The 14023-nt window shown below is 34.5% G+C and overlaps 1 protein-coding gene across 1 annotated transcript; it reads right to left on the reverse strand.

Annotated features, from left to right (window-relative positions):
- Positions 1-5484: 5484 nt before the first annotated feature.
- Positions 5485-12543, reverse strand: LOC122141365. The gene is made up of 4 exons (XM_042748564.1): positions 12248-12543; positions 6373-6681; positions 6111-6223; positions 5485-5781 (listed from the first exon to the last, which is right to left on the reverse strand). Exons 1-4 carry the CDS (start codon positions 12522-12524, stop codon positions 5761-5763), a joined length of 720 nt encoding a protein of 239 aa, XP_042604498.1. The 5' UTR covers positions 12525-12543; the 3' UTR covers positions 5485-5760.
- Between the last annotated feature and the right edge of the window lie 1480 nt (positions 12544-14023).

Consider the following 14023-nt stretch of genomic DNA (forward strand, 5'->3'; position numbering starts at 1 on the left):
GATGTGTTTTTGTAAATTGCATATTTGGTATATTTTGTTTTTGTTTTTCCATTAACTGGCAAATTGTGGATGATTGGAGATCAAGGTGCTCCCATAGCTCTCATAAAGGCCAGTGAAAGCTCATTATTTAATAGTGCTGATGGGAGATTCATAGGCAGATTACAGCTGGATCAAACTGGATCACTTACCATCACAAACACCAGAATCACAGACTCAGAACTTTATAAACTAATCACAATTATTGGTAATAAGAAGACAAACCAGACATTCAATGTTAAGGTTTATGGTGTTACTACTCACTGGTCAATAAACAGCCCACGCTTCCGAAATACTGGTGTCCATACACTTTATTTACTGATATGAAACACTGTGAAAACTAAACGTAAACCAAAACAAAGAAAACATAGTTTTACACACAGCATTATAAATGACATCTAACACAAATAAAGGAAACAGCCCAAAACATTAACACCTTTACAGTTTTTGCCTGGTGACCCGCAGTAGAATGGTCAGGAGCACTAAAATGTATCTGAATTCACGGCACTCGTCATTCAGTTTGTGCTAACACTTCCAGGGTAAGTTAATCAGGAAGGGTCACACGACATTCAATTTAGTCAAACTGGGAGTACAATGAAAATAAAATACAATACCAACAACATTCTGAAGTTAGCACACATACACAGAAATACACATTTAAATTGTGAAGTCATGAAAATAGAATAATAACTTTTTGATTAATTTCAATTTGCTAACTGTATCAACATAAGCTACTTTATATTTCACAATTATATATTTTTAACTTATTACCCTTTTCTTTGCCATAACCAGTCAGCAAAAACACCCACAGTGAGTTGTAGGTTATCTATGATTCACTAGAAAGAATCGACTCATAAAGCCTCATTCGTTCGCGAGTCAGACTACATGAGCATAGACTGTGGTTGACCTGTAAGTTTTCGATTCACCAAAACGAACCGACTCATAAAATCATTATTCGGGAATCGGACTACACTGATTCAGTTTCACGCAATATAGTTCTGTAGCGGTTGAACATCACTCAGATATATGATGCAGGTAAACATATAATATTTGACAAGTGTTTACGTTAGAAATGTAAAACGACTGGTTTTTCACATTTCACTGTTTTTAAAGTAAATAGGCCTATGCTATAATTTGATACATCCGATATGTTTTAGGGACTCGCTCTGAATACTAGGCTACGTTTTATTGCAGCTGTATAGTATTAGTATATTAATAACGCACAAATGTAGTGGTCTGGGAGTCGGCCATTTCGAAATTCAGTTCACTGAATCACATACAAAAGGGCCCAGCTCCCAAAAACGTCTAGGCAGTACAGAACAAAAACAGGGCAAAACACAGTCACTTGTCGCCATCTCCTGGAGTAATTATGTAACCTGAAGAAACGGGCACTGAATAAAATATTACAGTGTTTTGCAATCGCTGAAACACATTTGTCTAAACGTATGTCAGGCTTCTGCTTTGTATGAACATTCAAGTGGACTTCCTAATGTGCGCATAAATTTATTTATTTATTTTTTTGCCACACTGATCACAGCTAAATGGTTTTTCTCCAGAATGAGAACGCAGATTGCTTTTAAAAGTGGTGTCATATGCAAAATTCATCCCGCACTGATCACACGTGTATGGTTTCTCACCACTGTGGATTATCATGTGTCTCTAAGGTGTCCCTTTTGTGTAAAACTTAATCAGGTTGTTTTTAAAAGTGTACGGCTTCTCTTCACTATGATCTCTCATGTGAACTTTAAGACTTTGCTTGTATGGGAAACTCTTACCACACGCAGGGCAACTGATTTATATATATATATACAGTACAGACCAAAAGTTTGGAAACATTACTATTTTTAATGTTTTTGAAAGAAGTTTCTTCTGCTCATCAAGCCTGCATTTATTGATCAAAAATACAGAAAAAAAACAGTAAAATTGTGAAATATTATTACAACTTAAAATAATAGTTTTCTATTTGAATATACTTTAAAAACAAATAATTTATTTCCCTATGATGCAAAGCTGAATTTTCAGCATCATTACTCCAGCCTTCAGCTGTCACATGTAACATCCAGTCTATCACATGATTCATTTAGAAATCATTCTAATATTCTGATTTATTATGAGTGTTGGAAAACAGTTCTTGCTGTCTATATATATTTGATGAATAAAAGGTTAAAAAAGAACTGCATTTATTAAAAAAAAAAAAAAATCTTATAATATATTTTCTTTACTACCATTTTTTATCAATTTAACACACCCATGCTGAATAAAAGTATTGATTTTTTTAAAAAAAAAAAAAAAAAAAAAAAATACTGACCCCAAATTACTGACCAGTAGTGTATATTGTTATTACAAAATATTTATATTTTCAAAACATAGCTTCTTTTTTTTTTTTTTTACTTTTTATTCATCAAAGTATCCTAAAAAGTATCACATGTTCTGAAAAAATATTAAGCAGTCAGAACTGTTTCCAACTTTGATAATGTATCATCATATTAGAATGATTTTCTAAATGATCATGTGATGATCCTAAAAATTCAGCTTTGCATCACAGAAATAAATGATAATTTAAATAATAATAAATTTAAAAACACATTATTTTAAATTGTAATAATATATCACAATATTACATTTTGTTCTGTATTGTTTTGATCAAATAAATGCAGGCTTGATGAGCAGAAGAAACTTCTTTCAAAAACATTAAAAATAGCAATTTACTGTAATCGTCTGTACTGTATATATATTACTGCCTCAAAACCAATGTATTTGTATCAGTGAGAGCAATTGAATATGTTTGATCAGCTTCATAATTGTGTAATGCTAGATAACTTTATTTTATTAAAAAAAAATCATTAACTAACCTACTTTCAAATGAACAATTTATTTGCAATAGCATTGCTCACTCAACCCTGATATGACACACGTTTGCTTATTTAAAAAAAAATGGCCATTTCTTAAAAAATTTCCACCTGTCACAACCTCTCATATCAGTATATAACTTATATAACTACAAATAACTTACAATTTATGAGAATTGCAAGTTTAACTATAAATCAGCTTTTGCTTAACTTGCTAAATCTGGTTTATTTATTTGATACATTTAGTTTAATTTCAATGTCAGTCAGGGATGAAAATGTATTTACACCTTCAAAATTTTATTATAAAATGAGTTCTGATCGGCTGAGCCGTGTTCGAAACTGCTGTAAATTACTCTACAAACATACACTTTTGTTTACATTTGTGTGTCGATTCAATTTTATTTATTTATTTATTTAAAAAAATTAGATGGGTTTGCTTCTCCCTAAATTATGTTAAGGAACATAAAGTGCAAATTAACACCTGACCAATCAAACTTTGACAATAACCAGTCACATTGGTGGCACCGAGGGGCCCCATAAAGGCTTGGGCCGGCCCTGCTGCGATGAACAACGCAGTGGACACAAAAATCTGAATGGCTATTTAAAACATGTAAATACTCTAAAAAGTAGCTACCTGCTTTGTTTATGGGTTATCAGAGTAACGGCTGCATTTATGCTGTTCCTTTAGCACCATCTGCTGTCAGAGAGTGAATGTGCACTTTCATTCAGGTTATCGCCACTTGTTCCAATGTCGGGCCAAAAGCGAGCATACTATTGCATGCCAGAGCCAGTAGCGTTTCTACTGTTAGGGCTTTCTTTGGGCCAACAGGCAGGGTTTTTTGGCCCGCCAAATACATTGGGTCAAAGCCGGCCATCTGTATCTTGAGCCATGGTCAAAGTGAAGTTTATCTCTGGTAAGCGAATAGTCAGGTAAGAGAGTCTGCGGCAGGATGCACAGAACTCGAAATAAACTGAAAATGGAGAATCACCAGTACTGGTCTGGGAAAAATACCAAGGCTCTACTAAGAATTTGGGCCGAGGACAATATACAACGCCAGTTTGACCCCTTCTGCAGGAATGAAGTTATGAAGTAAAATGAAGTGATGATGAAATAGGACTGTATACAACGCTGCAGAACTCGCCAAATTTAGTATCCATTGCACAACGATGCAAGTTCGAGATCAATTAAAGAAATTGCGGGCGAAAGATAAAGCCATTAAAATGGTTGAAGGGGTGGGTCCTTTTAGTTGTTCGATTTTCGTGGTTAGAGTGTGGGTTCATGGACTTTTGAAGCAGCATACAGTGGTGTTGTGAGTTTAAACCAGTTGATGGGAAAACTTTTCTTAAAATACATTCAAATAACCTGAATAATTTGTAATAAATAATTATTCACTGTATTTTTAAGTGCCCTCAATAACACTATTGTGCATGTTCATTATTGTGATATATCGTAATAACAAACTACCTGCACATGTCTAGCTACAATTCATGCTGGGTTCCACCATAGTAAAAAGCTCCCAGCATGCATTGTGGCATCAATTAATCATGCAGTTGAATTGCACCATTATCTTCTTTACATATTATCTGCTTTTATTTTCAGTGTTGTGACTAGCTTGTTTTGTGATGTTCAGAGTTTATCTGTTTATCTGAATTATTATTTATTTATCTATCTATCTATCTATCTATCTATCTATCTATCTATCTATCTATCTATTATTATTTTTTGTTGTTGAGACAGATGAGATAGATAGAGTACTCGTAAGCGAAGACAAACAACATTTACTTTTTTTTAAAGGGTAAGGGTAAAGGAGGAAGCAAAAGAGTCATGGGTATTGGCATGTTAAGACATGTTAACATCTTGCCTGATCTTTCTTTATTGGGCAATTTCAGTGACTTACAGTCCATCCACACTGTTCACTCTGGCACCATAAAATAGTCTCAGTTTTATCAAGTTTGATTGGCTTTATTGTGTATTTGTACAGCTCTATATGTATGAGCACCGCATGAACATATACTTTCACATGAATGGCACACTTTGCACCTATAAGAGCAATCACAAATCCCCATATGAATAACCTCAATTTTACACTAAAACACAAATTTAATGCAACCAATATGTATGTATTAGATTTTACACTAAAACACAAACTTTCACATGAATGGCACACTTTGCACCTATAAGAGCAAAAAAAAAAAAGTCACTATAGGCTTCTGTAACTTTGAACACTTCCGACGATGGTGCTTTACACTTTTCCACTTTTGTTCTAGTAGTCGTCAGCATTAAGACAAAAAAAAAATAATAATAATAAGAATTAAAATAATATAAATAAATGTGTTAAAATAAAAAAAGCTTTATGTCATGAGTTTTGTTCAAAACACATATATATGTCTATGATATAATATATATATATATATATATATATACTATATATATATATCATATATATAATCTATATATATATAGATATATTATATATGAAGAGTTTAGTTTGCATTTAGTTGCAAAAACATAACTCTTTTTATATTAAAAAAACATTTAGTAATGTTATCCGTTTTTCAGTGTTTTATGTTGTTTGATTGTTTGTAGTTAAGATGTACTTTTTATTAGTTTTCTAACCTAATCAAAATAACCCAACTGCAGTTTGACTGAGATTCATTAGAATGCACAATGATATATATAGATAGATAGATAGATAGATAGATAGATAGATAGATAGATAGATAGATAGATAGATAGATAGATAGATAGATAGATAGATAGAAATGCATACAATTAAACACTGATTATTATGTCATGCAAAGCCTAAGTTCCTATTGTTACAGTGATTATAAATTGTTGTTTCTCTTCATTTTTCATGCTGATCCTGAGAGTGATTCACTTTATATTCACTGAAACCTGTTTTAAAAAACACAGAAAGAATCACAGTAAAACAAGTAAAAAAAGAAAAAAAAAAAAGAAAAATAGTAATGAATAAAAAATAGTATCAACGCCAATAATGATAATAGTTATAAGTTCCTCTGCACTTATGTTCTCTTGTGCTACACATACAAAAGGGAAATGAATCTTCTGTTGTCCTTACAACAGTAATCATACTTAAATAACAAACAGAAACTTTCTCACTTACAGCGTGTAGAAACAAATATTAACTTTACCTTTTCATATCCTTTAAAGACTAAATAATTTCATTGTTAGCTAATACTGTATGATTTGATCGTAATACTTACACCTTTGCCTCGGTTGTCTACAAATCTTGCAGCAAAAAAAGCAGTTACAACCCAAACCACCAGACCAACACCAGCACCACATATCCCTGACGGAGCACCTGACTGAGGTGAAGCTGTGATGATAAAGAGAGACATTAGTGTGAATGTGTGTCTGATCTACAACAAACCCTGTAAACATCAGCACTATATAACCTGAGTGAAGATCTGATACTGTAATGAGAAAGAGAGACGGACATTAGTGTGATCAGTCTGATCTACTCACCCTTGACAGTAACTCTGATGGTCCTCTGTAAGGTGAATGCGGTGTTGTTCATGTTTAGATGATAATCTCCAGAGTCTGTGCTTCTGGAATCACTAATAGTTAGATATCCATTATTTTCATTTTGAGACAGTCTGCCTGCAAACCTTGAACTAACACTGTTTTTTGGGAGCTGATGTAATGTTCTATCTATTTTAGCCATGGGATGGTCTTCATACTCCCACAATATCAGATCAAATGCCTGTATGTCAACAGCACCAGTGCGCAGAGTGACAGATTCTCCTTCCTTCACTGACACGATCTTCATTTCATCTGTCACAGCAACAAACACATTTAGATAACATGAATGAACAAATGAATGAATAACTATTTTAAATCACAGTGAAGTGTTTTGTTTCAGGGTATGATTCACGTTAAGTAGTTAATGCCCCAGATATTCCATTACAAAATAAATAATTTGTTTTCATTTTGTGTTTTCAAAATGAACTTGTTTTTTTTGTGACTAATCATTTCTCTTATTTCATTCCTTCTGAGTTTGCTGCACCTTTAGATCATGATGATGTTTGTCTCACTGAATTTTCATTGGTTGATATGCCATTATTTCAATCAAATTAAACTTTTTTTCTACGTTGGTGTTATTATTATATTGTATATTATAGAAGAATGATGATAATTTTTTAGAGAGATGTTGTGTTTATTATGATATTTTGTGGACACCTGCATCATCTGCCATATTTCTTGGTTCCTGATGTCTCTTAAGACCTTTAAGATGTTTTTGTACAGTTTTGTTAAGCTTGTTTGTAACAACAGATATTTGCCAGATTAACCACTCTTTTCTTTTGACTGATTTACTTTAATTGGTTGTTTTGTTACTTTTTATGTCATGTAATATTTGTCTTTTAATTTAATTTCTTTACATTTTATATAAGTAGGCTATTAATATAATATCTAGGTAAATTCATTTTTATTGTGTTCATTTTTACATATGTTGTCATAAATATATGGTACAAAAAATGTTTTTTTTTTTTTTTTTTGTTTTTTTAGTGTCTTCATACCGCAAAAAAGCCCCCCATAACATTTCTGCGGGGGCGGATAAAAAATAGTCCCCTTCCAGAAGGGGGGCGGCGCTGCCATAATCTAAATTTTGTGAATGCTGCAGGGGCGCAAATCCATAGCAGCGCCCCTGGCGATTACACTACGAGAACGGGTATTAGTCCAACCAGAGACATACACACTTTAAAAGAATAAGCATTTTAATTAATTAATTCCAATGATAAGCACCTGACAAACAAATCAGAATTCGCCCAGCAAATTATTACATAAAGCCTGCCTCTTATAAACATTCAATTTCTGTTTATTTCAATGTAAACTTAAGTGTTAATTTGAGTGTCTAACTGTTTACTACACTAACCACAGAGTCAATAAGAATTTAGAGAATCTACTCACCACCAACAGCAATACAGTATTTTCTGTGCCCAGTGCCGACTCCTCTTGCTGATGGTTGTGTTGGATCTCCACTTTTTATAAACTCCAGTCCTGATCGCTTTTGGGATGTGTTGCTGAATTGACCCCGTAGGTGGGGTCTGATCCTTTCAGATGAATGTTTCTCCAATTTTGCATCATTTGAGGCTTCTGTTTAATCCGTTAACCATTACTGCCCTTGAGACCATTGACTGGTTCCAAGGTTTGTAGTCTTGGCTATTTTATACATGATTTTACCATCAAACATTGTAAAAAATTAATATACACAAAAAAATACAATCAATGTAAAAGTTTTAAAGGGGCTTGTGGCATCATATTTATAATGTAAATTTCATTTTTGGTTTTTGCATAGACGTGACATTAGTTTTATTGCATAAGAAGAGATCATCAAACAATGCAGCACGACATCGAAACAAGGAAGCTTCTGAACCAGTTTCTGTCCAGTTATTAAAGATGACAGATAGTTTAAATTATACAAACATCTGCACAGTTTTAACCGTAATAATGCAGAGAATAAAATAAATTAGGACTTTTTAGTAAAAAAGTGCTGGATTAAGAGAAATATAAATAAATTATGCTTTGTTAATGAAACACAGCTTGACACAGGATTATAATCCTTGTCAATTTTTTGGTATATTTTGCACTTTAACGTTATGTCAGTAGTACAACGCTAAATTATGTTTTCTAGAATCTCAATAAGACTTCATTCCGCCAGCGTTTGTCGCAGACTGATGATTTAGAATTTATTATGAGAATATTATGTCTTGTGTCGTTTTTGTCTGAGCTATGTTTAGCTGTTATTCAGAGTATAGTTAGAGTTGTGTAATCAATGTGTGCTGTACCAACACAACATACAACTATTAATATGACCCATGTTGAATTCGTTTCTGTTCTTCCATACAACTATATTTCTAATATGACTATGTTGAATTCAGTTTTCTGCCGCAGTCATATGGTTATGTAAAGTCAAAGATAGGAGGAAAAGTATACTGGTGGATGCACAATGCTGTATGAACAGTTGTAAATGTGTACCATCACATGCGTATTAATAAACTGCTGCTTCAACAAAGGTGTTCAGTTGTAAATAGTGATGTATTGTGTTTCATCCTGACATGTATGGTTTACTTAATTTAAGGAGGAATCTAATTTTTATTGGTACCCCTTCAAATGTGAATTATATATTCTGCAGGCATGTGGCTTTAATGTCACTGCTTTTGTAAATTGCTCTGGCACAATTTGGTATATTTATTCTGAAATATATTGTATTCTAAATTAAGTTATGTTCTGGGATTTTATTTTGTTTTCTATGCTGATTTATATTGTATTATTTTTTAAGATAGAGATAGTTTATATAATAAGAAAGCTTCTCTTTACTGTTTTTATAATGTTATTTATTTAGAGACAGTTTTTTCTTTTTGTATTAAAGTGGGTTCATGAAGTGTGACTGTTTTAGTTTGTGTAGGTCAGGTTTGTGTAAATCATCTTTACCAGTGGGGGGCGGACAGTTTAAAAGTTTAAGTTATGATATGGATGACCTTGAATCTCCAAACTTCCACACCAATGCTGATCAGGATCCCTGTCCTGTAACACCCGTGTGAAGAGTGGACAGAATCTCCCTCCATCACTGACAGTGACTCCACAACATCTTCGCTCAACAACAAAACAGAAGACGGTTTAAAACCAAGAGTTGATGCTTGGCTTATAATTATTTTATTTCAAAGTAGTAATTTTTTTGATGAGTACTATATATTTTGGAGTGTGAAGTTTTTTTGATTTTATTTACTTTAATTTATTTTTTTTTTGTTATAAGAATACATTTGAAACTTCAAATGCATTTCAGATTCAGCTATCAGATACACAACTCAATGACTAAACAACTGAAGTTGCTTTGTGAAATGAGGTTGTGTAAAAATAGGTAGAAATAATTTGGTAATTCAAGTTTTAAAAGAAATCTTAGGGATATCTTAATTTTTACGGTTATTTCTAGTGTCAGACTTAAATTTAACACACCAATCTACCTTTCCATCGGATTTCAATATAGCCTCTCTCTCTCTCTCCTCCTTCCTCTCGCTCCTCCACCTCTCTCTCCTTCTCTCTTACTATCGAGATGGATGTTCCAAACTTTATCCTGTAACTCATAATGCTACCTTTTCCCACTTGTCTATCCACATCACCTCCTTTTCAAGCGATTTTTCTTCTTCGTAATACCTTCACCTTACTCAACATTATCAACACCTTCTCTTCACTTGGTACAGTTCCTCTCAGCATTAAGCAGGCTCGGGTAAGCCCAGCTTAAGAAACCAATCTCTAAAGCCAGCACTTCTAGAACAACTAACAGACCGGTATCCCTTCTTCAATTCATTTGCAAAGGACACTTGAGTGGTTGTGTGTAAACCACTTTTCTATGTTTATTGTACAACAACCTCCTGGTACCGAACACCTCCTGAAAGCCAACCCATCTGGCTTTCATAAGCTTCCACTTCAACTGAGACTGAGGCCTTCTCTTGGTTACTGAGCCCTGTTGACTGGCAAGACAGCTTCCAAATCCCTCCGTACTCAATCTTTGACTGGATCTGTCTTGCAAGCTTTTGACACAGTTTAATCACCAGATTCTACTTGTCCCCACCCTCAGAGTAATGGCATCGCTGGAAAACCGCCACTCCTGTGGTGAAGTCCCCTAACTGTCGTCAGATAGATCCTTCCTGGTGTCTTGGAGGGGTGAAGTTTTCCTACGTCACAACTTCCTTGATACTGGGGGTTCCTCCCGGCTCAGTACTTGGACCACTTCTCTTTTACATCTTACCTGACCATCATTAGGATCTGTCATTCAGAAGGCATGACTTGTTCTTATCACTGCGATGTGATGACACGCAACTCTACTCTCAATTCCAACCAGATGATCCTACGTAGCTGCTCGCATTGCGAGCCGGTGTGAGTGACAGGTTCCTAGTTGGATGAAGGACCATCACCTTCAGCTCAACCTTACTAAGACCAGAAACCTCTGAGGTTGACAGCTAACCCATCGGTCCTATCACAACTACTTTACAATAAGCTGGGTTCGTCAACCAATAACTCCTTCCAGCACAGCCAGACGAAAGAACCCTAGGGATTTTGTGGATGGATCATCATTTCAGCGTCAACAGACCATATGGCTACAATGCCCTTGGTTCCTGAAGATTTGCCTTATTTTTTTGTACAACAGTAGGAAGATTAGACCATGCCTGGCCGAGTCACGCCACCCAACTCTCTGGTACAAGCTCTCTGTTCTCTCCAGACTGGACTATTGGTCATGCTCAACCGTTTGGCAGGGCCTTCCGGCATATGTACGATCAAGCCTTACAACTGAGCCAGACAAACTGACAGAATGCGGCAGTGAGGGGGTTGTCTTCACTGAGCCAAGAAGCGGGTGGAAGAAGTTCATGTTACTCATCTGCCTCATCACGGTTACACTGGCACCCCAGTAGCCGTCTCGACATCACAGGTCAAGGTTACTGATGCCTTTCCTGACAATGATGACCAATGGCAACTGCACCAATATACCTAAACTGACTCGAGAGCGCACTCAATTATGCGCATCAAAAGCCTGCATTCTGCAAGTGAACGGCGCCTTGTGGTGCCAATCCCAAAGAGGTTCAAATCACTATCAAACAGAACCTTTTCCTGGACTTGTGCCAGCTGGTGGACAAATCGGTGGGGGAACCTACCGATTCTCACTTCGAACAGCTGAGTCTTTACTCATTTTCAAAAAAACTCTAACGACTCACTTTTTTTCGCCCAGCACTTGACAAATATAATACTAGCACTTTACCTTTTCTTTTCTATCCTATTCGGTGAATAAAAGAAAGAAAGAAAAAAAAAAAAAAAAACATAGCTACGTGTTCTGTGTAGACTAAGTTGAGAGTGCTGAACTTGTATACTGGGTGTTCTCGTGGTCTGATGCTTCTATTGTTCGATTTGTAAGCGCTTTTGGATAAAAAAGCGTCTGCTACATGATATTACATGTAAATGTAAATGTAAATAGATCACAGATGATGTTAATTGCAAACCAAAAAAAACAGGCTTTGAATTTTAGAGACTGCACAAGATCTCATAAAATATGTAGGCTTATGAACAAATCTCCCTAAAATATAGCCTCCTGTGGTTAAAGAAAAAGATGAAATAAATACAGTAAGAAAGAAATTAATCAATTGAACAAACCCTAATTTAACAAAAAAATTAACTGGTATCATTTTGAGACATCTGATTTGGTCATCAACTTTTTTTTTGTTGTTGTTGTTTTTTTCTTTTAAAGTTGATATAAAAACAGCAAACATAATAATAATATGATTAACTTTGTAACCCATTTCCACAGCTACTACTAACTGTCCTCAGGTGACTGACATGCAGTTTAACTCACCATGGACAGTAACTTGAAATGTCTTCAGTTCTGCATTTGTGCTCCTGATGTCTACACTATAATGTCCATTGTGTTCAGTTCTGATGTTTGTGATGGTCAGAGATCCAGTCTCGTCCAGCTTCAGTCTGTCTTTGAATATCGCACCAGGGCCCTCATTTGTAGAGGGATTTCTATCTGCTTCATTCATTCTAGCAATGATTTCATCACCAAACTTCCATATTATGTTACTTCCTCTCGGTATTTCAGTAACATGTAGAGTGATTGAATCTCCCACCATCACTGTTACTGACACTTCATCTGCACCTCTCGGTATTTCCACACCTGAAGAACAAACAGAAACAGTTTTATGGTTAAAATAACAATTGGTCAAGTATTGCACGTTGTTATAAAATACTGTTAATATTTGTGCTGGCTATGTAATAACACCATATTAATGAAAGCAATTTCTCTGGCAATTTATTGTTTGTGCACAGTTATAATTGTTTGTGTTGGTTTTTGGCAAATGTTATTGTTTTTGGGAATTTATTTTTTATTTTTGACATTTTAGTTAAATGTGTTTTTTGGGGTTTTCTATAGTGTTATTTTTTTCTTTTTCAATATTGTGTAGTGTAGATGTGATGTTCTGAACTTAATTTATTCTCCCTGAATGCTACGTTCTTGTGCAATGCTAAATTAAATTTTGTGTCAAAGTTAACAAATACTCTTTGCAAATACCTTTTTACCATAAAACCAGTCATTTATACTGAGCTCAATCTGAGTCCCTTAATACACTTACTGTTTGGCAGCAGTCTATATTTACAAAATGCAGTATCTGTTTGGCTTAATTCTATTTTTGTTTGTAAGCTTTCTGTTTTTACAAAATGCAGTAGCTTTGTAAGTATTTTAATTTTTTTCACTGAGCTCAATCTCATGCATGTTATGATGAACGCTTTGGATAAAAGCGTCTGCTAAATGACTAAATGTAAATGAACGCAGTTTGCAGTATATGTGCACGTGACAGGTCTCATTTTCTCATCTCATGTTTTGGTGTACGAAATTCAAATTATCAACATAATTAATGGACAGGTTATATCTGGGAAAAGACATACAGCGCAGTCCAGCGCAGAGAAAATAAACCGCATCTGTGCCCGTGATCCCAGGATGAAGCCTGTGGGCATCTCCTTTTGAGGATAGACTACTACGTTCATAATCCCTTGTGGAAACTTTTGGTTGAACTGCTTGACCTAGTAACGTGTTTTAATGTCAGTAATAATTTCACCACCGCCACCAACGCATTTGACTTAATATTCTAGTTGTCATGATTTAAATGTATTGTATAAAAACAATTAGGCAATAATGATTGGTTAATTAATAATAATCAATGGTTTTTGAATAACACAGTTAAAAAAAATGTATGGCTAATTCAAAATACACCAATTATGGCACATTATTACAAATGGCACTTATTTTTTGGGGAGTTTCTGCTGCGATGCGAAGAATCTAACATCAATCAGACACAACTGTATATTCCAAAAAATCATAGCCAAATTGTCTGAGAGCTACATGTTTTAATTTATAAATATATACAAATAATAATCTAACAAATGTATTTATTTTACTTCAAAAGGTCACATTTGAGTTTTTTTTTTTTTTTTTTTTTTTTTGTTTGTTTTTTTTTGTTTGTTTTTTTAAGGAGGGGGCACAACAATAGGCCTACTATTCTGCTTAGGCAGCACAGGCCCATCTGCCCAAGACAAGCGGGTCCCTGAATGGCATGTAAACATCCATTTATTTTGT

The sequence above is a fragment of the Cyprinus carpio genome, chromosome B22 (assembly GCF_018340385.1).
Source record: "Cyprinus carpio isolate SPL01 chromosome B22, ASM1834038v1, whole genome shotgun sequence".
Taxonomy (NCBI): domain Eukaryota; kingdom Metazoa; phylum Chordata; class Actinopteri; order Cypriniformes; family Cyprinidae; genus Cyprinus; species Cyprinus carpio.

What these genes read in the sequence shown, in the direction of transcription:
- LOC122141365 (XM_042748564.1), bottom strand. Translation starts at nt 12,524, where the DNA reads ATGGTGGGAGATTCAATCACTCTACATGTTACTGAAATACCGAGAGGA. An exon ending in ATTTCAAGTTACTGTCCATG is followed by an intron (nt 6,682 to 12,247) that starts GTGAGTTAAACT and finishes TTGCTGTGACAG; the next exon opens with ATGAAATGAAGATCGTGTCA. An exon ending in TAGACAACCGAGGCAAAGGT is followed by an intron (nt 5,782 to 6,110) that starts GTAAGTATTACG and finishes TTTTTAAAACAG; the next exon opens with GTTTCAGTGAATATAAAGTG.